Genomic DNA, 23,727 nt, shown 5'->3' with positions numbered 1-23,727 from the left:
GCTGGCCGAGTCCTGAAGGACATAGCTGCCAGACTGGGCCTGCGGCAGGTGGTGAGCGAACCAACACGAGGGAAAAACCTACTTGACCTCGTCCTCACCAATCTACCTGTCGCAGATGCATCTGTCCATGACAGTATTGGTGGAAGTGACCACTGCACAGTCCTCGTGGAGTCGAAGTCCTGTCTTCGCACAGAGGACACCATCCAACGTGTTATGTGGCACTACCACCGTGCTAAATGGGATAGATTCAGAACAGATCTAGCAGCTCAAAACTGGACATCCATGAGGCGCTGTGGGCCATCAGCAGCAGCAGAATTGTATTCCAGCACAATCTGTAACCTCATGGCCCGGCATATTCTTCACTCTACCATTAACAACAAGCCAGGGGATCAACCCTGGTTCAATGAGGAGTGTAGAAGAGCATGCCAGGAGCAGCACCAGGCGTACCTAAAAATGAGGTGCCAACCTGGTGAAACTACAACACAGGATTACATGCATGCTAAACAGCAGAAGCAATATGCTATAGACAGAACTAAGCGATTCCACAACCAACAGATCAGATCAAAGCTCTGCAGTCCTGTCACATCTAGTCGTGAATGGTGGTTGACAGTTAAACAACTAACGGGAGGAGGAGGCTCTGTAAACATCCCCATCCTCAATGATGGCAGAATCCATCACGTGAGTGCAAAAGACAAGGCTGAAGCGTTTGCAACCATCTTCAGCCAGAAGTGCCGAGTAGATGATCCATCTCGGCCTCCTCCCAATATCCCCACCATCACAGAAGCCAGTCTTCAGCCAATTCGATTCACTCCACGTGATATCAAGAAACAGCTGAGTGCACTGGATACAGCAAAGGCTACGGGCCCTGACAACATCCCGGCTGTAGTGCTGAAGTCTTGTGCTTCAGAACTAACAGTGCCTCTAGCCAAACTGTTCCAGTACAGCTACAACACTGGCATCTACCTGACAATGTGGAAAATTGCCCGGGTGTCCTGTCCACAAAAAGCAGGACAAATCCAATCCGGCCAATTACCGCCCCATCAGTCTACCATAAGAGAAAGGAGCAGGAGTAGGCCATTTGGCCCCCCGAGCCTGCTCCGCCATTTAATGAGATCTTGGCTGATCTGATTTTTACCTCAACTCCACTTTCCTGCCCTTTCCCCATATCTTTTGACTCCCTTGCTGATCAAAAATTTGTCTAACTCAGCCTTGAATGTATTCAATGACTCAGCCTCCACAGCTTTTTGGGGTAAAGAATTCCAAAAATTCAGGACCCTCTGGGAGAAGAAATTCCTCCTAATTTCTGTCTTAAACCGGCGACCCCTTATTCTGAGACTATGCCCCCTAGTTTTAGATTCCCCAATGAGGAGTAACCATCCTCTCAGCATCTACCCTATCGAGTCCCCTCAGAATCTTGAATGTTACAATAAGATCTCCTCTCATTCTTCTAAACTCCAATGAGTATAGACCCAACCTGTTCAATCTTTCCTCATAAGACAACCCTTCCATACCTAGAATCAACCTAGTGAACCTTCTCTGAATTGCTTCCAGTGCAAGTATGTCCTTCCTTAATTAAGGGCACCAGACCTGTACACAGTACTCCAGGTGTGGTCTCACCAGCACCCTGTACAGTTGTAGCATGACTTGCCTGCTTTTATACTCCATCCCCCTAGAAATAAAGGCCGTTTGCCTTCCGGATTACCTGCTGCACCTGTATGTTGACTTTTTGTGTTTCATGTATGAGGACACCCAGATCCCTCTGTACCACAGCATTTTGTAATATTTCTCCATTCAAATAATATTTTGCTTTTTTATTTTTCCTCCCAAAGTGGATGACTTCACATTTTCCCACATTATATTCCATCTGCCAAATTTTTGCTCATTCGCTTAACCTTGTGTCCTCATCGCAACTTGCTTTTCCACCTATCTTTGTATCGTCAGCAAATTTGGCCTCAAGACACTCTGTTCCTTCATCCAAGTCATTGATATAAATTATAAATAGTTGAAGCCCCAGCACTGATCCCTGCGGCACCCCACTGGTTATAGATTGCCATTTTGAAAATGACCCTTTTATCCCGACTCTTTGTTTTCTGTTAGTTAGCCAATCCTCTATCCATGCCAGTATATTACCCCCAACACCATGAGCTCTTATCTTGTGCAGTAATGTTTTATGTGGCATCTTATCAAATGCCTTTTGGAAATCTAAATATACTGCATCCATTGGTTCCCCTATATCTACCCTGCCTGTTACTTCCTCAAAAGAACTCTAATAAATTTGTCAGACATGATTTCCCCTTCATAAAACCATGTCGACTCTCCTTGATTGTATTACGAGTCTCCAAATGTCCTGCTACTTCCTCCTTAATAATGGAGTCTAGCATTTTCCCAATGACAGATGTTAGGCTAACTGGTCTATAGTTACCTGCTTTCTGTCTCACTCCCTTCTTGAATAGGGGTGTTACGTTGGTGGTTTTCCATCTGCTGGGACCTTTCCAGAATCTAGTGAATCTACTCTCAATCATCAGCAAAGTGATGGAAGGTGTTGTTGACAGTGCTATTAAGCGACACTTACTCACCAAAAACCTGTTCACCGATGCTCAGTTTGGGTTCCGCCAGGAAAACTCGGGTCCAGACCCTCATTACAGCCTTGGTCCAAACATGGACAAAAGAGCTTAATTCCAGAGGTGAGGTGAGAGTAACTGCCCTTGACATCAAGGCAGCATTTGACCGAGTGTGGCACCAAGGAGCCCTCGTAAAATTGAAGTCAATGGGAATCGGGGGGAAACTCTCCAGTGGCTGGAGTCATACCTAGCACAAAGGAAGATGGTAGTGGTTGTTGGAGGCCCCAGGACATTGCTGCTGGAGTTTCTCAGGGCAGTGTCCTAAGCCCAACCATCTTCAGCTGCTTCATCAGTGACCTTCCCTCCATCATAAGGTCAGAAATGGGGATGTTCGCTGATGATTGCAGTGTTCAGTTCCATTCGCAACCCCTCAGATAAAGAAGAAGTCCGTGCCCGCATGCAGCAAGACCTGGAGGGCTGATAAGTGGCAAGTAACATTCGCGCCAGACAAGTGCCAGGCAATGACCATCTCCAACAAGAGAGAATCTAACCACCTCCCCTTGACATTCAACGGCATTACCATCACCGAATCCCCCATCAACAAAATCCTGGGGGTCACCAATGACCAGAAACTTAACTGGACCAGCCACATAAATACTGCGGCTACAAGAGCAGGTCAGAGACTGGGTATTCTGCGGCGAGTGACTCACCTCCTGACTCCCCAAAGCCTTTCCACCATCTACAAGGCACAAGTCAGGAGTGTGATGGAACACTCTCCACTTGCCTGGATGAGTGCAGCTCCAACAACACTCAAGAAGCTCGACACCATCCAGGACAAAGCAGCCCGCTTGATTGGCACCCCATCCACCACCCTAAACATTCACTCCCTCCGCCACCGGCGCACAGTGGCTGCAGTGTTTACCATCCACAGGATGCACTGCAGCAACTCGCCAAGGCTTCTTCGACAGCACCTCCCAAACCCACGACTTCTACCACCTAGAAGGACAAGGGCAGTAGGCACACAGGAACACCACCTGCACATTCCCCTCCAAGTCAAAAACCATCCCGACTTGGAAATATATCGCCGTTCCTTCATCGTCGCTGGGTCAAAATCCTGGAACTCCCTGCCTAACAGCATTGTGGGAGAACCTTCACAAGGACTGCAGCAGTTCAAGAAGGCAGCTCACCACCAACTTCTCAAGGGCAATTAGGGATGGACAATAAATGCTGGCCTTGCCAGTGACGCCCAGAGCCCATGAATGAATTTTTAAAAAGTTAGACTTCCTCACTCTTTTACTCCAACCCCCTTGCAATAAAGGCCAACATGCCATTTGCCTTCCTAATTGCTTGCTGTACCTGCATGCTAACTTTGTGTTTCTTGTACCAGGACACCCAAGTCTCTCTGGATACCAACTTTTAATAGTTTCTCACCATTTAAAAAAATATTCTGTTTTTCTATTCTTCCTACCAATGTCAATAGCCTCACATTTCCCCACATTATACTCCATCTGCCACCTTCTTGCCCACTCACTTAACCTGTCTATATCCCTTTACAGACATTGTGTCCTCCTCACAGCTTACTTTCCCACCTAGCTTTGTATTATCAGCAAACTAAGACACACTACACTCGGTCCCTTCATCCAAGTCATTAATATAGATTGTAAATAGCTGAGGCTCAGCACTGATTCTTGCGGTACCCCACTAGTTATAGCCTGTCAACTGGAAAATGACCCGTTTATCCCTACTCTCTGTTTTCTGTCCATTAACCAATCCTCTAACCATGCTAATAGGTTACCCCAACCCCATGAGCCCTTATCTTGCATAACAACCTTTATGTGGCACCTTATCAAATACCTTTTGAAACTCCAAATATACTACATCCACTGGTTCCCCTTTTTCTACCCTGCTAGTTACATCCTCAAAAAACTCTAATAAATTTGTCAAACACGATTTCCCTTTCATAAAACCATGTTGACTCTACCTAATCACATTATGATGTTCGAAGTGCCCTGTTACCACTTCCTTAATAATGGATTCCAGCATTTTCCCGACGACTGATGTCAGGCTAACTGGCCTGTAGTTTCCTCCTTTCTTGAACAGCAGAGTTACATTTGCCACCTTCCAATCCGCTGGGACCGTTCTAGAATCTGGGGAATTTTGGAAGATCATAACCAATGCATCCACTATCTCTGCAGCCACCTTTTTTTAGTACCCACGGATGTAGGCCATCAGGTCCAGGGGATTTATAGGCTTTTGGTCCCATTAGTTTCTCAAATACTATTTCTCTACTGATAATTACTTTAAGTTCCTCACTATCCCCTGGGTTCCCCACTATTTCTGGTATGCTTTTTGTGTCTTCTACTGTGAAGACAGATACAAAATATTTGTTTAATGCATCTGCCATTTCCTGATTCCCCGTTATAATTTCTCCTGTCTCAGCCTCGAGGGGACCAACATTTACTTTTGCTACTCTCTTCCTTTTTACATACTTGTAGAAACTCTTAGAATCCGTTTTTATATTTCTTGCTAGTTTACTTTCTCCCTTATCATCAATTTTTTGGTCGTCCTTTGCTGGTTTCTAAAACTCTCTCAATGCTCAGGCTTACTAGATTAAGAGATGTTACAAGATTAAAAATGTTGTCCCAATGAATAAAAGTGTAGTAATTTGAAAACAGATTAAATCAATTTAATTAAGTCACTTGTATATGAGCAATCATCCTAGAGTTTTTTTTTGAACAATCCACATTATGATTCGCTATTTACACTGTAACAAGGCAAAATGTGTTCGGAAGTATTAGCTACTAGGATTTTACCAAGATAAACTATACCTTAAGGAAATGTCTGGTTGCAGCGAAGAGTGGTGATTCTGTCTCTTGTGCCTTGGCACACTGTTCTGCCAAAGGTGTGAGGGCTTCTAAACAGAGTTGGGAAACTTCAGATGTCATTCTAAAGGAAAGGGTTAAGGAAACATGCAGAAATTCCACAGGTATTCATTTTCCTCATGTGCAAAGTTTAAAAGAAACAGGCTATATGTGAGAAATTCAAATGGGATCTAATTCTGTGAATGAACAAATATATTAAAAATATAATTCAGAACGGATCGTAAATGCAGTAAAGCAAGACAGGTTGATTCTTGGGGCCCTGACGATTATACAGAATAAATTGTGCTCTGCTCGAGCCTGTCTTCAATGCTATGTAGAAACTCTTCCAAGACACTAAATCCACAATCTTATTCAAGTGGCCATTTAAGTGTCACCCACTTTTGTATTCTATTATCCTATTAAAAGGTTCGTAGTTCCACTGAAGTTCAGTAAAATGCTGAAGATTAATGGCAGTGTGTCAAAAAACATTGCAGAGGAAATTATACACAATGCTTTATTATTTCCACCTTAATCCCAAAATAAAAACTCAACCATAGCAATAGTTAAGGGTGAAGCTGTCAATGGTTACTTGTGGAAGGTTACATGTATTACTCCTAATATCCATATATAGATTCTTGTAGTCTCTGGAGGGAAAAATATGAAACAGATCTGTGTCTGTATTTAGCACAAACTCACAGACTGCAGCAATCACTACCATCCCAGCCCACCCCATCACTCCCAGATACAAACCAAGCCAAACATTTTATCTGTCAATGCTGTAAATCATACAATCTAATGGCAGTAAAAGGATACGAGGTCATGCCCAATTCCAATGAGTACATAAGACTCTTAAAAAGTTCTTCAGGAAGTTGTGGTATTTTCTCAGGAAATATCTCACAAATGAAGGTAATTAATTTGTAATACTGGTTACACAATGATGGAAACTGTCAAGGTAGAAAAGCAAAGAAAAATTCTTTTTCAAAATATGCATCTAGCTTAATACACACCCAAAAGGATTTTAAAAGCCACAAGATGCTTATATCATGAAATGCCCCAAAACTAGAACTACGAATTACATCCCCCAACAATGTCCATACTGTTCCATGACCTGATTATTTTAAACTCTACAAATACTGAAACAAAATGTCTAGTTCTACTCTTCTATACTATTCAGCACTCTTTCCAGTCATTTATAGTCTTCTAACAAGCTATGCAAACCTGCTACCAGTCTCTAGTGGCAGGAACTATTAAAGGGTTTGTTACTGATTTTCTCACTGGTCTGTCATCATATTAAAAAAACGCAACCTTACCTTTAGCAAGTCTTGTGACATTAGTGGCAGTACAATATTCACTCCGTAAAGGACTACATCAGCAGCTGACACTGATCTGTTTCCAGACTGTCCAGGTTCCTGCCCACGGAATACTTCATCTGTACAGGAAATACAGTGTAAAGTGGCTTAAAATAAGCTTTTTTTAAAAAAAGAAAAAGAAAGTGATCAGCAGTCACTGAAGTACCCAATATGCATTGGAGGGAGGTGTGGGGGGCGGGGGAAGACATAAGAAGCTTGCATGTAATGTTTAACTTAGTTCCAACAACCCTATAAGGAGGCAGTTTGCTATTATTCAAGACGACATCACTTGCTGGAAGACAAGTAAACTTTGAGAACACGGATCTGCTGGTTTTAATTGATCAATTAAAAAGCAAAATTAAAGTTAGGTCTACCTCCCTGTGTTTTTTTCAAATAATTGATTGTAATCAAACTATTTCTAAAATATAGAAAATCAAAGGTTTTCACAATGGCTTCTCAGGTCTGATGATGAAAAAAAAACAGAAATTCCCCTACCACCTCAGAGCTAATCATTCCAAGTTAATATTTACAAGTGTCCTGAGGTTCCAACATTAAACAGCACTGCTGAGAATAATAGCTGTACACGAGATCCCTATAAATGGATTTTCCTGTTACTGTCACAACAAAGGGTTTTTAGTCCTTCAACAATAACTTAGGTGTAATTCGGGCCCAAGTGGTTATTCAACAAGTTTTAATATTGACTTGCAATAGAACTGTACTACACAGCTGTCTTCAACATCACATTAAATGACAAGCAGTTCATACAACCTGGACTCAAGGTGACTCGACCTCCGTTGGCTGCCTTTATGGGCTGTGGACTTCCGACTGAACCGAGAGCTCTAACTTTTGGGAGGGAGCATGCCCTATCTTTATACTATTCGACTGCTTTGTTCTGCACGTAAGCATCTCTGTCCTTATCTCCTAGTTAATTATCCCGCCAGGCTGGCGGCACGTTAGCAACTCAAGATGAACTGTTTTACATAATGTAACTGATGACCTCAACCTTCATCTCTGTCTATAAGCTGTTATTGTTCTCAGGAATGTGTAGATTCTTGTAATCTGTATCTCATGGCCTTGTGTGTTCTCTTTTGCTTCAAACAGAGACAAGAACTTCGCCCTCCCCCCCTCCAGCATTTGTCCTCTTGCTAAAATGCCTGGATGCTATGCTAGATGGGATAATGACTATGCATGCTTTATATTCTTACAATTCCTAAACCAACAAAAATCAGAAACAATGTTCTTGCACCCGCACAACAATACTGTTGATAAAATGCAGATTGTATGCTAGAGCTTCAGTGTGAATGCAAGGGAGGGATGGTGGAACTGCTCCCAACACTCTACACCAGTGGTCATTCTGAATCAGCCCCACAACACTGTGGCAACAGTAATCTGACAAGTTATTTTCTCTTCTCCCCAAGTGGCACAGCAGAGGTCAGTGGCTTGGGGATCGTAAGCCTGAATCCAGATCTCACTACTTTGTATCACAGCACTTTAGTGCTGCATTGCTTTGTACCACACCTTATTACAGAAGCTTGGTCGTATTTCCAGATATAGTAAAGATTAGCTGCTTTCAAAAGCACAATACTATACCTTTATTCCATGTGTGATAATTTCAGTCCTAAGCAACATAGTAGCATTCATTGCAGTGAAACTGAAAATAATTCACTACAGTAAATTAGACCCTAGGTACCCAACTCATAAGATGTGTTCCAGAACACAAATACACTTATGGAATAAATTTAATACTGCATTACTGGAATTTTACACACTGTCAAAGGTAGTCAGCATTTATACCTGTGGTATTCATGAGTTATGGACACTTTGCCCTCATGAACCAATTTCTATAATGCACAATAATGTTGCACTATCCTATATTTATCTGACTTTTGAGATTTACTGCATCAGCTATATAGTACTCAAAAGCTAATACATACCTGTGTCACTGAAGTCTATAAACTCCTTTGATAGGAGGTTAGTCAGAAGTTCCATAATGAGCAACAGGTCTTGATACTGCTCCTCTTCTGCTGCCACATCAGTCCGTTTCCTGCCTAAGCTGTTCTTAGAATAAACCTGCAGTAATGTCAGGCAAGCTTCATACAACTTCATGGCTTTTGACTGAAAATTAAAAAATTACATTAGATCTGATCAAATATTTCAAAACTACTGTAAACCTTCTTCTGTACAACAATCCAAACAGGCACTGGACTTTTTTTTATTTCCCTCTTGTAAAAGACTCATGGCTAGAAATCTGGTAAATGTATGGAGATGAGAGAGTGAATTCATGTTAAGACTTGACACTAGCATCATAGGTGCTGTGGAATTACTTATCATAGAAATTTACGGCACAGAAGGAGGCCATTCGGCCCATCGTGTCTGTGCCAGCCAAAAAAGAGCTATCCAGCCTAATCCCACTTTCCAGCTCTTGGTCCGTAGCCTTGTAGGTTACGGCACTTCAAGTGCACATCCAAGTACTTTTTAAATGAGATGAGGGTTTCTGCCTCTACCACCCTTTCAGGCAGTGAGTTCCAGACCCCCACCACCCTCTGGGTGAAAACATTTCTGAACTCCTCTCTAATCCTTCTACCAACAACTTTAAATCTATGCCCCGTGGTTATTGACCTCTCTGCTAAGCGAAATAGGTCCTTCCTATCCACTCTATCTAGGCCCTTCATAATTTTATACACCTCAATTAAATCTCCCCTCAGCCATTCCAAAGAAAATAACCCCAGCCTATCCAATCTTTCCTCATAGTTAAAATTCTCCAGTCCTGGCAACATCCTAGTAAATCTCCCCTGTACCCTCTCTAGTGCAATCACATCGTTCCTGTAATGTGACCAGAACTGCACGTTGTACTCCAGCTGTGGCCTAATTAGTGTTTTATACAATTCCAGCATAACCTCCCTGCTCTTATATTCTATGCCTCGGCTAATAAAGGAAAGCATTCCGTATGCTTTTTTAACCACCTTATCTACCTGTCCTGTTACCTTCAGGGATCTGTGAACATGCACTCCAAGATCCCTCTGTTCCTCTACACTTCTCAGTATCCTACCATTTATTGTGTATTCCCTTGCCTTCTTTGCCCTCCCCAAATGCATTACCTCACATTTCTCCGGATTGAATCCCATTTGCACTTTTTTGATCACCATACTTATATTATCATAAAACAAATTCAAATTTAAAAACATTTACCATTACAGGCAGTTAAAAATAAAAGGTGGGGGTTTATATTATTTTGGACATTAAGCACTGTCATTTGCAGGTGTACGAATTAAAAACAAAAGAACTTGCATTTATATAGCAACTTTTACATTCTCAGAGCATTGCAAAATGCTTTACAGCCAATGAATAACTTTTAAGTGATGTCACTGTTATGTAGACAAATGAGGCAGTACAGCAAGGTCCTGTAAACAGCAAATGAGATAAATGATCAGTTCTCTGTTCTGGTGGTGTTGGTTGAGATATGCATATTGGCGAGGATACCAGGGAAGCTCCCCTGCTCTTAATAGATTCCATGATACTATTCGAATATGTCCATGTATCTAATAGAATAATATGGGATCTATTACAGAACCTGGTTAATGGAGCTTCACTTTAAGGTCTTGTCTGAAATGGCATCTCTCTGACAATCCAGCATACCATCAGTAGTGCATTGAAGTACTAGTCTAGATTCTACTCAAATCGAGGGATGGGGCTTCAACCCAGGACCTTCTGATCCAGAGGCAAAAGTGGGGCAATCTTACACTTTTACTAGCAAATGGTTAGTGAACTAAGAGATAGAAACTTTCAGAGGCAAAATTAGAGCATTTCTGCTTGGAACAACTTCTACTCCTTCGAAGACAACAAAACTCAACAAGTACTTTTCAAACACAGAGACCATTTTAACAAAGCATTTTTCAATTATTTTCCTCCTTTGACTTCTTACATCCAATTGTGTTTATTTTTTATCTGTCTTTACACTGAAACAAGACAACAGATGCAAAAGGCAGACAGAACAAGAGCACAGATCAGACTAGATCCTCTAATGTAACAAACTAAATGCAGATATGAGATGGAATTCTCGTTTTGTCTTTATAAGCTTTCGCGATTAGCATACTACCAAAACAACCTATTCTATAAGGAACTGAGCAATCCTGCGGATTTACTCAAAATCACAGCAGCAAATTTGGACAAACATTTTTATGAATGAATTACAATGAAATATCAAAATAATGGAATCTGCTGTTACTCCATGATCAAAAGCAAGCATCAGAAACACTTCTCCCGTGTACCAGGAAACACCAACAACAAATGAGAGAGTATAAATTATGAACCAGTCAGTTGTTTTCCAGTAAAAAGTCCTAATGTGAAGATATGAACAACAAAGTAGCTTTGACTGATTTTACTTACCTCTCCAAGGTAGCAGATTTGTTTATGTGCAACTTCAACAAAAACTTCTATGATCAAGTTAACAGTCTCAGGTGTGTTCTTGTAAATTTCCATTAAACCAATGCAATTATTGAGAAAGTCCATTAAAAAGGTGAAGAGAATGGCTACATTGTCTATCTGTGTTGCTTCAGCTATTCCACAAAGTGCCTCCAGTGTAGCAACGATCTCCTGCTTCACCTCTTCTTCCTGACAGATTTGTTGAAAGTTTTCTTGATTTATAACATTAAGAAATCGCTGTTGGAGTGGCTGGAGAACCTAAGAAAAATATATTTTACAAATGTATGAAAAGTGAATCATCATCATGGAATGTTTCTCATCTTGAGATGATCTTGTAATAGGGTTTCAAAAAACAAATCCAATTTTGTGCCTCATGACACTATGACCTTCCCTTGGAGGTGATCATCACGGTATGAGAACCTATCCTCTTGGAAACTTTCTAATTAAAAATTAACTCTGCCAGATTTCTACAGACAAATTAGACAGCCAATGTCCTCAATGGACATAAGTGTGAAGAAGCCTTGATGGTAACTCATCTTGCATATCACAAGCCTCTTGAAACTGTAACTTGGCATTCTACTTTTGATCTTCTAGGTTAGAGGGCTAGGGGGATTCCTTGATGAGAGGGCATTCTCCCTAATTTGGGTCTGAAGCACATGGATTTGTACTGTAATTTAGGATTTATGTATACTCTGCTATCCACAAGTTGGGTTCAAAGAATCAACAACAGCAACTTGCATTTATATAGCGCCTTTAACATGGTAAAACATTCCAAGACGCATCACAGGTACATTATCAAATAAAATTTGGCACTGAGTTGCATATGGAGATATTAGGACAGGTGACCTGTCAAAGGTCAAAGAGGTAGGTTTAAAGGAGCATCTTAAAAGGTGGAGAGAGAAGTAGAGAGGTTTAGGGAGGGAATTCCAGAACTTAGGGCCTAGGCAGCTGAAGGCATGGCCGTCAATGGTGAAGCGATTAAAATTGGGGATGTGCAAGAGGCAAGAATTGGAGGAACGTAGAGATCTCAGAGTGTTGTAGGACTGGAGGAGGTTTCAGAGATAGGGAGGGGCAAGGACATGGAGGGATTTGAAAACAAGGATGAGAATTTTAAAATTGAGGCGTTGCCAGACCGGAGCCAATGTAGGTCAGCGAGCACAGGGGTGATGGGTGAACGGGACTTGGTGCGAGTTAGGATACGGGCAGCAGAGTTTTGGATGAGCTCAAGTTTATGGAGGCCGGAAAACGGGAGGCCGGCAGGCGAACATTGGGATTGTCAAGTCTAGAGGTAACAAAGGCATGGGGGAGGGTTTCAGCAGCAGATGAGCTGAGGCAGGGGTGGAGACGGGAAATGTTACGAAGGTGGAAGTAAGCGGTCTTGGTGATGGAGTGGATATGGTGTCGGACGCTCATCTCAGGGTCATGTTGGACGCCAAAATTGCAAACAGCCTGGTTCAGCCTCAGACAGCAGCCAGGGAGAGGGGTGGAGTCGGTGGCTAGGGAATGGAGTTTGTGGCGGGGACTGAAGACAATGGCTTCAGTCTTCCCACTATTTAGTTGGAGGAAATTTCTGCTCAACCAGCACTGGATGTTGGACAAGCAGCATGACAAATCAGAGGCAGTGGAGGGGTCAAGAGAGGTAGTGGTGAGGTAGAGCTGGATATAGTCAGCTTACACATGGAAGCTGAAGTTGTGTTTTCGGATGATGGCGCCAAGGGGTAGCATGTAGATGAAAAATAGGAGGGGGGGCCATAGATAGATCCTTGGGGGACTCCAGGAGGTAACTGTGCGGGAGCAGGAAGAGAAGCCATTGCAGGTGATTCTCTGGCTACAGCTGGATAGATAGGAATGGAATCAGATGAGGGCAGTCCAACCCAGCTGGATAGATAGGAATGGAACCAGATGAGGGCAGTCCAACCCAGCTGGACGAAGGAGGAGAGGCGCTGGAGGATGGTGTGGGTCAAAGGCTGCAGAGAACTCAGGAAGGATGAGGAGGGACAGTTTACCATGGTCACAGTCACATCGGATGTTATTCGTGACTTTGATAAGAGCCGTTTCAGTGCTGTGGCAGGGGCGGAAACCTGATTGGAGGGATTCAATCATGGAGATGCGGGAAAGATGGGGATGAATTTGGGAGGCGACAACACGTTTAAGGACTTTGGAGAGGAAAGGGAGGTTAAAGATGGGGTGGTAGTTTGCAAGGACAGAGGGGTCAAGGGTCGGTTTTTTGAGGAGGGAGGTGATGATGGCAGATTTGAAGGGGAGATACACAGTACCTGAGCAGAGGGAACCATTAACAATATCATCTACGTGGGGGTCAGGAAGGGAAAAAGGGTGGTCAGCAGTTTGGTGGGGATAGGGTCGAGGGAGCAGGAGGTGGGTCTCATGGACAAGATGAGCTCGGAGATTACGAGGGGAGATAAGAGAGAAACTGGAGACAGATGCGAGTTCAGGGCTAGGGCAAGGGGTAACCTTAGGGGAAGTTTGGCTTAGTGGGCTAGGGGGAGGGAAGTGGCAGAGGCAGCTTAACAGATGGTCTCAACCCTAGTAACTAAGAAGTCCATAAGCTCCTCGCACTTGTTGATCAAGGTAAGGGTCAAGGGAGAAGGGGAGAGGGGTTTAAGAAGACGGTATGTAGTGGAGAAGAGAAGCCGAGGGTTATGACAGAGGACAGCAGGACCCAATAGTGCTTTATGTGGTCCGGCCAGATCCAGCAATGAATGGCTGAATGGCTAAACCCATTGTTCGCCATAAACGTTCAAGTCTGCATCCCTCTGACTTAAGGGAGTGGAGATGCGGGAACAACCAGGGAGAGAGAGAGTAATGGTTTAATGGGGAGATGGGCATTAAAGGTGGAGGTGAGGGTGTGATTGAGCAGATTGGTTGCTGCAGAAAAGTTGTGGTGAATGGAGGGCCAAAGGCTAGGCAGTTGGGAATTTGAAAGTGCCGCTGTAAGGGAGCTGAGGAGAGTTTTTTCCCCCCCCAGAGGTGGGCACAGAAGGAAGAGGGGTAGGGAAGGGGGAGGGGGATCTGAATAGAGAGGGATACAAGGAAGATTACTACAATGACACTGATTAAGAAACCAGAGATTCAACCACATGGCTGCCAAATTAAGCTCATCTGACCACTTCGTCAATCTGCTCTTATCCCATGTAGAGTGGTATCTCGTGAATGCATAATGCTTGACGTTGTATTTCCCATTGCAACATATTGACTGTCCTAAAGCCAAAATCTAAAAATACAATGTCTGGATTTAATGCTAGTGATGCTACTCCAGGCCTTTTTTTCCATTGAATGTATCAGATGGTATGAAAAGAGCAAAAATTCCAATTGATATTCGGAGTCAAATGGTTGTCATTCCCCACTTTATCTCTAAATGCCTAACGATCAATGGACAGGAATCAGCAGACCCAATGTTCAGGCATATGCTTAACATGGAGCATAACTTGGTCGGAATGCTCAAACTATTGGTTAAAATGTCTGCATTGTTAATGCAGCTACCCATCTTTAGATGGCAAAATACATATTAAGCAACTGGCCTCAGATGTTAAAACATGAAATGCAAAAGCAATTTCAAGTACCCAACATTCAAAGAGGAAACCGAAGTGACTGTTGGTCACAGCAACCCTCCTTAACATTAGCCAATGCCACAGGTGTGGAGACCTCGATAGTTTGAAATATTTAACTTTGTATCAATATTTTTAACTTTGCATATGATCAGGTAATCAATTAATCTAGGGTTGTTTTAAAAGGAGGAGCAATTGTTTTAAATTTGCACTTAACTTGTCAAGTGATTTTCTTCCCCATCTCTCCTGAAGGCACAGACTCGTACTGGGTATAGCTCCACAAGTGCTGGCTAGTAACTCGCCCAATGAGCAATTCTTGGTATACGAGCCTAGATATTCTTGGGTCCCTGATGCAGGAGTATGACTTCTGCCTGAAATTGGAGGAGGCTGACCCCTTCACAAATCCCAGGGTCAACTAAATTAAATAATGTTGGCGGGACATGGGTGATTGGCACGCCAGCAGAGGGCCGGATATGCCAGGGGAGCCTGAAAAATTCAGGAAGGGGGGGCAGATTAAGGATGTGACTTAGAGCTCCATGCAGTTGAAGAGCGGAGCAGGTTTTTTTTAAAATTTGTTCATGGGATGTGGGCGTCGCTGGCAAGGCCAGCATTTATTGCCCATCCCTAATTGCCCTTGAGAAGGTGGTGATGAGCCGCCGCCTTGAACCACTGCAGTCCGTGTGGTGAGGGCTCTCCCACATTGCTGTTAAGTAGGGAGTACCAGGATTTTGACCCAGCGACGATGAAGGAACAGCGATATATATACTAAGTCGGGATGATGTACAGACTTGGAGGGGAACGTGCAGGTGGCGTTGTTCCCATGTGCCTGCTGCTCTTGTCCTTCTAGGTGGTAGAGGTCGCAGGTTTGGGAGGTGCTGTCGAAGAAACCTTAGCGAGTTGCTGCAGTGCATCCTGTGGATGGTACACACTGCAGCCACAGTGCGCCGGTGGTGAAGGGAGTGAATGTTTAGGGTGGTGGATGGGGTGCCAATCAAGCGGACTGCTTTGTCCTGGATGGTGTCGAGCTTCTCGAGTGTTGTTGGAGCTGCACTCATCCAGGCAAGTGGAGAGTATTCCATCACACTCCTGACTCGTGCCTTGTAGATGGTGGAAAGGCTTTGGGGAGTCAGGTGAGTCACTCACCACAGGATACCCAGCCTCTGACCTGCTCTCGTAGCCACAGTATTTATGTGGCTGGTCCAGTTAAGTTTCTGGTCAATGGTGACCCCCAGGATGTTGATGGGGAATTCGGTGATGGTAATGCCGCTGAATGTCATGGGGAGGTGGTTAGACTCTCTCTTGTTGGAGATGGTCATTGCCTGGCACTTGTCTGGTGCAAATGTTACTTGCTTTTGGAAGAGGGACTGAAATGGATGGTGCAACAGAAGGGAAAAGGCAAGCCTCTAACTTCTTTCAGATTGAAGTGCTGCTAGCCCAAATTAGAGGAGAGGGATGCAATAGTTGGAGTATCAGGGAAGAAGCAGTCACATGTAGCAGGATAGGCCATGTGGAAGGAGGTGATTGTGACAGAGTGGGATCCCCCATAACCTCCTTGCAGTCAGAAGAAATTTAATGAACTTACTAGATCAACAAAAGTAAATGTTTTCAGATGAATAAAAGGGCAGATAACCAAATCACTAAGAGGTGCATGGGTCTTCCCTACAATAGTCAAGCATTCTTCTTAAGAAAGAACTTGCATTTATATAGCGTCCTTCACATCCTTAGGATGTCCCAAAGCATTTCACACCCAATAAGTACTTCTGAAGAACAGTCACTGTTTGAATGTAGGGAAACACAGACAACAAGTTCCCACAAACAGCAATGAAATAAATGCCTCCTTAATCTGTTTTGGTGAAGTTGGTTGAGGAATAAATGTTGGTCAGGCCAGAACTCTGCTGGTCTTCAAATAGTGTCTTGTATATCCACGTGAAGGTGAAGACGGGGTCTCAATTTTTAATGTCTCATTCAAAACATGATGTCATCGAATGGCACTATATTTCTTGTTATGGCATTATATTTCTTGTTCCAGAAACAAAGTCACTTGGCAGCACTCACATCAAATGTTTCACATCCTGCAATGCTTGCCAGTACACTGAAGTCTCACAGCCAAGATTCTTGCTCCCTTAAACTTGCCATTACTGTCATCCATTCCATGAATCCTGAATGACTGTAACTGAATGATCTGGAATCTGCTGCAGCTAACACTATGCATTCCTTCTGTAGGAAAAGGCAGCACATGCCATAGCACTCCGGGCCACTGGAGGACGATGTGCCAGCATACGACATTTAACAACCCACAAAGAGGCAGCAATGGCAATAATTGGCTTCCACTTTGGGCTGGCAGTTAGGGATAGGGAGATGTGGGAGTCTCAGCCTTCACTCGGCTCAAATTAATGTATCTCTTTTCTTATTTAATATTCTTATGTAATACTCATTATGTATTCTTATTTAATATTTATGTATTCTTCAATCTTTTCACCAGCTACCATTTTCTTCATATGAAATCAACAAATTAGCTAATTAAGATAGAATGCTGCTCAAGCAAACCAAAGTTAACAGCACTGTTTTTTCTTCCAGCGGCTACAAGCCAGGATACAGCTGAGAAGTTGCTAACAACAAGACCTAGCTCTAGCTCTGGCAACCTGCAATCACTCACTCACCTACCCCTACATTCAGTAGCCCAGAGACACCCACACAAGGGGGCACTGATATTGTAAATGAGGAACTGATGTGGTGAGACACGGAGCACAAGGAAACCAGAGGATGCAGGTGCAGAAGTAGAACCTGACGTAGTTGAACAGAGATATAACACGTCAGTCCCTGGCTGTGAACCATATGGATGATGATGTCAAGGGCGCAGCCATGAAGAGCAGGATGCCAGCACAGCATCAGTTACATATGCAGGCTGGAGAAAGTAGCAGCTGCAGGAGCATATGCAAACCTTCCCCCACTCCATCAAGTCAGTCAACTCAATGTGGAGGTACTGAATGAACGACTGAGGCATTGGGGGACCATCTGGAGAATACGTCAACTGGATTGCAAAGTATACAGCGCAGCATCTTAGAGGAACTAAAGAGAGTGTTTAGTTGACTCTCTCTCAGGGATTCAAGGATCTTTCTGATTCAGTGAAGTCCATTCTCCCAATGATCTCTGGTAACCAGACTCCTGTTCCCAGTACAAGTGGAGATGTTGATGTTTGTGCCTCATTTGCCGTTTTTGCTCACAGCAGCAGCATTCCATCAGCGCCCCACAGAACCCTTCCTCTTTGCAAGACTGGGCTGCCAAGGTGACCAAAGAGACAACCTGTCCCATGTGCATCCCCGGATTTGGGGCACTGAGAGAAAGATCATCTCCATCACAAGAGGTTGATAATATTTTGCTACAGCAGTCTACATCTCCGACTCCAGGCTATCGGGTGGTACATAGGAGAAGTGTTAGAACAGGGCAGAGAAAAGCTCACATGGTCACAAGAGGTGTGAAATGACAGAACTGAACAATGTTTTTGTAAATAGTGGTAATAAATCACCAAATATGTGATACAAGAGATTCAAACACCAAGCAGTCTTTGCATAACAACAAGGAAAAGGTAATGAATGCGCTGATTTTGAGCCTCAGGATTAAGAGGTGATGGGGCAAGGATTTTACTTAGACCATAGAGAGCTTGGTGAAAGGAGGAGGAAGATCTTTGATGGCCTGAAAATTCCAAATAATAGTATTCTTTTTATCTGTGAAGATGTGCCAAATAAGTCTGTCTCGCAGGCGTCTAGCAGTTGTTGCCACTACACCCGCTTCCTGTTTTACGTGGATCGGATTGTCAGCATCAGCAGTGTCATCTTCTGGGACACCCAGCATCAATCCTCTCCTGGTTGCAGTTGTGAAGCACTCAACATCCTATTACAATTCATAAGACGGTGGCAGACTGCAGAACCTTCCTTTCAGCATCCAACTGCCTTGCTCAATTCTTATCCTTGTCTTAATGTGTGCTTCAATCTAGCACTCCTCTGCAGCACTGGTGGTCCTACAAAGAAGCGTCAAGAGCTTTGGGAGTAGTGGGTATCCCTAGTCACCAGCAGCTATCCCGTCCCTTGCCACTGCTGTTGAAATAGAGCCGAGACACTGGACTGACAAAATATAAAAGCACCACGACAGCTCCCAGCATATCATGAATTCATGTGCAAGAAGCTGTGTCGGTCATTGCAAATGAGCTGTACATGTAGGGAACGGAATGGAAGCCTTTGCAGTTCATATCAATATGAGCGTTTACATTTGGGACATGCAAAGCCACATGGGTGCAATCAACAGCCTCCATTATCCGGGGAATCTTGCAATCCTGAAAAATTTGATGGCCTGCTCAGTCATCTGTGCGGGAGCGCTGTCAAATGTATGAATTGACAAAGAGGGCATCGGTAACTTGCCTTATAGAGGAGTACATATCAAAATTGGCTGATCTGGCAAAAACCACTGTGGCTCAATGGAATCAGCCAGTGGCATAAAAGTTAAGACCTGCGATCACTTCCTCTGCCACAGTCAGAGCTGTGCCTGCCATGGACCTTGGTTGCAGATATTACTGCAGCAATGTACAGAGCTCCTCCAAAGATTCATGACTGAAGTGTAGCCTCCTGAGACAGAGCTTCTGGGAACGGTCTTGGTAATTGCGCATAGTCCATATATCATGCTGGGACGGTGTGGCTCTCCCCCGGTGCTGTCTGATTAATCTGGCTTTCCTCCTCCTGGGAGTGGTAAGGTGAATTATAATTAAGATCAGTTAACTTAGTGGAGACCAGGAATTGAACCTGGAACCTTCTTGGTCTATATGACTCTGCTCCAAACTGGGCAATGCATATATTATTTAAACCAGTACGGCAACACTCTGTTTTTCTAAAATTGCACTTAAGCACCAACATAGAGACCATCACTACGCTTCAGCCAACTCCTAGAAACGGTCTGAACTGGAGCCACTTAATACCTGAAAACTCCACCTCAAACACCTTTACTTTTCAGCTATATAATTCTCTTCCACAGACATTTACTCCATTACATTAAATAATACTTACTTTAGAGACGCTAGCAATCCCTCATAAAACTTTGGACAAAATATTAACTTAAATCCACATACAAATTCTCACCTCTGTCCAATACTGTTGTTTTGTTTCTGTATCCACATGGGCAAACCCTGCCAAAACCAGGGCTTTCATCAATGTTCGCTGTACACTGCTGGGAAGGTAGTTCAATGGTGGACTTCGACTTGCATACTGTTTTGCCAAATTCCACCAGCTTTCACATTTTATTACTAAATTGGCCCTAAAAGGAAATAGTTATCAATTAACACTACTTGTAAAATCTGTGCAAAAAGACTAAGAGAACCAGAGTCATCTGATTGCAGTTATGACCCTGTAATTAACTCTATAATTGACATTAAATAACTCATCTTGAAAATAAATAGTGCCTTAAAAAATCATGAATTCTATATTTCATTGCATGATTTAAGTGGTCACAAAAGAACTACAATGCCAAGTGAAATGGCCTAATCTTTCAAAAATACATTTTTGACATGGATTTAAAGTTACAATTGTTTTGAACATTCAATTACGATTTTAGAAAACCTTTGAGTTGTGCATACTTTTTAACATATATATATACACAACTGTTTAGAACATTTCAGTCAATCTAATAAACTACTTAATGTGTAACTCCTAACTCTAAGTTAAATGTTCTTGTAATCAATACTCCAGATAAAGCTTTGAATGGCAGTAAGGATGATTTGTGTGTCAAAAATGCAACCCTATTTTCTTAAAAATTTATAATCTTATTACACAGTGCTGGCCGCCTTTGAGGCTAGGCACTGAAATAGGACATCATCCCTTCGCAGCAAATCTCCCCCTCAGCACACAAATAATTTTAGTGAAGCAGCGTGTAGGTAAGTAATCTTTTGGAGAAACAATTGAAGAAGTCATTGCAGGTCCTTACGCTGGAACACAACATACAAATGGAAACAAAAATAAGGCAAGAGCATTATATTTTTTAAAATTGCAGCATAGATTTCTATAAACATATTAGGAAATAAATATAATTTGAGTTTATATTATACAGGATTGAATATGAAAGCAAAGATGATAACTCTATGCAAAATACTGGTTAGGCCACATCTGAAATACTGTGTACAGTTTTGGGCTGCTCAATATAGGGGGATATAATAGCCTTGGAGAAAATGCACACAGGTTTACCAGGATGAGCGGTTTGATTTATGAGGAACGCCACTATGGGGCACTATTCTCTCAAATTGAGAATACAGACAAGGATTTTAGAGGTTTTCGAAATGATAAAATGGAGGACAAGGTAAACATAGATTATTTCCATTGGTGAATCCAAAGATAAGGGAACCATACTTGCAAGGAATGCATTAGATACATAAATGGGGAGATCAGAAGAAACTTTATTCTTGCAGAGTCATCAGCACTAAAATCAATTGTAGGATACAAAAAAGGTACTTAATAATTACTTAAATAACATAAAAGAGAATGAGGAGAAAAGCAGGAAAATGGGACTGTGCAAAATCAGCCTCCAAGAGGGGTCTAAATTCAGTGTAGGCAAGGAGGACCAAATGGCCTTCTCTTGTTCCAAAATTTCAATGTTTTTTTTATTCCTTTAAATACCATTCAGGAGTTGAAGGGCTGATTTCTACTGGTAGCTGTGGAAACATGAATAGGCAAGTGGCAAAATGTGTCTCAATTAGAATGTTTGTTTTGAGAAAAATCAGCTACTGTTGAGAGTTGAATAGTTAAATCGTGGTCATTGATGGGTTTTGTCCTATCATGTTATTGTCCACTGCACTAAGTACTCACCGTTCTCTCCTCTCTACCAGCGTTACAAGGAGTTGAACTGTGTCATTAGCCAGGTCTTGTTCCGCAATCCACACCGAAAGATTACTGATAACTTTTTCTAAAAGGTACCCAACAATCCACTGAGCACCTTCAGTGTCTGCACCAAACGCTGTACTTAAAGGTAAACTTATCTGTAAGGAGAGAGGACATGTTTTAAAAAGTTAGTATTAATGCCCTATGAGCTCTTTGGGCTAAAAGGGAACTTTGCAAAAGTTCTCCAATGATGGGCAGTGCACCACTATCGTAGGCTGAATGCATGTGCTCTTGAGATGGCACAAATAAATCTTTGAATTTATTTTTGCTTCCTCAATAATTTTGTTAAATTTCAAATTCATTGATTGATCTTTTAAACCATCCTCAAATGTTTTACTTCTATTGAGTATTTCTGCACTTCCACTATCCTAACACTATTTTTCATGATTTATGAAAGAATGAAGAAACTTGCATTTATATATCAGGTTATCACACCTTTAGGATCTCACAAGGTGCTTACCAAAAAATGGACTACTCTTGAAGTGCAACCATTATTGTTATGTGGCAGCCAATTGTGCATAGCAAGTTCCTACAAACAGCAAATAAATGAAAGACTAAATCATTTATTTTTGGTGGGGCTGTTTTAGGGAAGAAAGTTGGCCAGGGCACTAAGAAAACCTCTTGCTCCTCTGAATAATGGCATGGGATCTTTTACTTCTAAATGAACAAGTAGTTGGGACCTTGGTTTAATGTATTACCCAAAGGGGAGCACCTCCAGCAAAGCAGCACCCCTTTAGTAACGAACTGAAGAGACAGCCTAAATTATGTGCTCAAGTCCACAGGTTTGAAGCCACAACCTTCTGACTGTTAGGTCAGCACTACTAACTAAGCCAAGTTGATACTTTTACCTTGTTTACACAATTAGAAACACAACATATTCTGATCTCCACAATTTTGTTCTCCCCCCACCCCCGATTCATTGTAGCTGTGTCTTATTTTCTTCAAAGTGAATCAAGAGACTTCATAAAGCACCAGTAAAAGATCCCTTTAACATGTTTTCCTTAGTCATTTCTTTTAACCTATCATAAATAAGGGGCAAAACACGAGACAAAATTTCACAATAGAGTGCAACTTGACTAATAGTATAGAAAACTGAAAATGTTCCAATTGTGGTCAAACAGGCAAACCAAACTGTTGGGTATGAAATCATATAACAAAAGAGAAAAAAAGATTGTGTGGTTAGGCTCCAATAATCATTTAACAGTCGCCCAAACAAAGCACTGTTCTCTCTTTGATAAGAAAAGAAGTCCCAATATGAAACTAAGTCCTGTAATAAACTTGATGACTTTATGTAGACAAATCAGGAAATCAAAAGTTGTTTTCTTAAATGATCGGTTCGACACCAGAGATGCTGTATGCAGGACATTCCTGCTAGGCAGGAACTACAAAGGTGAAGATGACTGGAGTTGCTGTTAGGCCACTTATTACTAGTATACATCATCTGGAGCAAATCATTGAAAATTACAACTTGAATGAATACTGAGTTAGAATCAGGGATCCTGCAAAACAATGCTTCACAATCTTTGGGAAGCTCAGATATGGGTATTTTAATGGATTCAACTTTGAACCTTTCTTTCCCAAGACATACATTTAAATGGAGTACAGGCTACCTGTTCACAAGTCTGAGGGACCACCAATGCATAGATATTTACTGATGTGGAGATGCCGGTGATGGACTGGGGTTGACAATTGTAAACAATTTTACAACACCAAGTTATAGTCCAGCAATTTTATTTTAAATTCACAAGCTTTCGGAGGCTTCCTCCTTCGTCAGGTGAACGATGTGAAAATGAAATCCTCGAAATGAAATCGCATTTATAATTCACAGAACAATGCTTGGTGATTACAGACAGTTTTTTCAACTGCCCGTTGCCAAGGCAATCAGTGTGCAGACAGACAGGTGTTACCTGCCAGGTCTCAGAATATACAAATCACCAAAAAAAAAACAAACAAAAAAAAAAGAGATAGAGAGGTAGAAACATAGAAAAGACAGCAACTGACCCGTTATATTAAAAACAGATAACATTTGTTCGCTGGTGGGGTAACGTGTAGCG

The 23,727-nt window shown here is 42.3% G+C and overlaps 1 protein-coding gene across 1 annotated transcript in view; it reads right to left on the bottom strand.

Moving 5' to 3' along the window:
- The window catches only part of xpo4 (exportin 4), a 143,035-nt gene that overhangs the window by 9,863 nt on the left and 109,445 nt on the right, over positions 1-23,727 (bottom strand). The window contains exons 16-22 of the mRNA XM_067986078.1: positions 21,602-21,771; positions 19,886-20,060; positions 11,158-11,451; positions 8,706-8,886; positions 6,733-6,851; positions 6,236-6,366; positions 5,390-5,507 (exon numbers count right to left, since the gene is read on the bottom strand). Coding sequence (XP_067842179.1) covers positions 5,390-5,507; positions 6,236-6,366; positions 6,733-6,851; positions 8,706-8,886; positions 11,158-11,451; positions 19,886-20,060; positions 21,602-21,771 — 1,188 coding nt within the window. The remainder of the gene's footprint in view (positions 1-5,389; positions 5,508-6,235; positions 6,367-6,732; positions 6,852-8,705; positions 8,887-11,157; positions 11,452-19,885; positions 20,061-21,601; positions 21,772-23,727) is intronic.

Source organism: Heptranchias perlo, chromosome 6 (assembly GCF_035084215.1).
Source record: "Heptranchias perlo isolate sHepPer1 chromosome 6, sHepPer1.hap1, whole genome shotgun sequence".
Classification (NCBI taxonomy): domain Eukaryota; kingdom Metazoa; phylum Chordata; class Chondrichthyes; order Hexanchiformes; family Hexanchidae; genus Heptranchias; species Heptranchias perlo.
The sequence above is the reverse complement of the archived record's forward strand: the minus strand, read 5'-3'. Positions and strand labels throughout refer to the sequence as shown.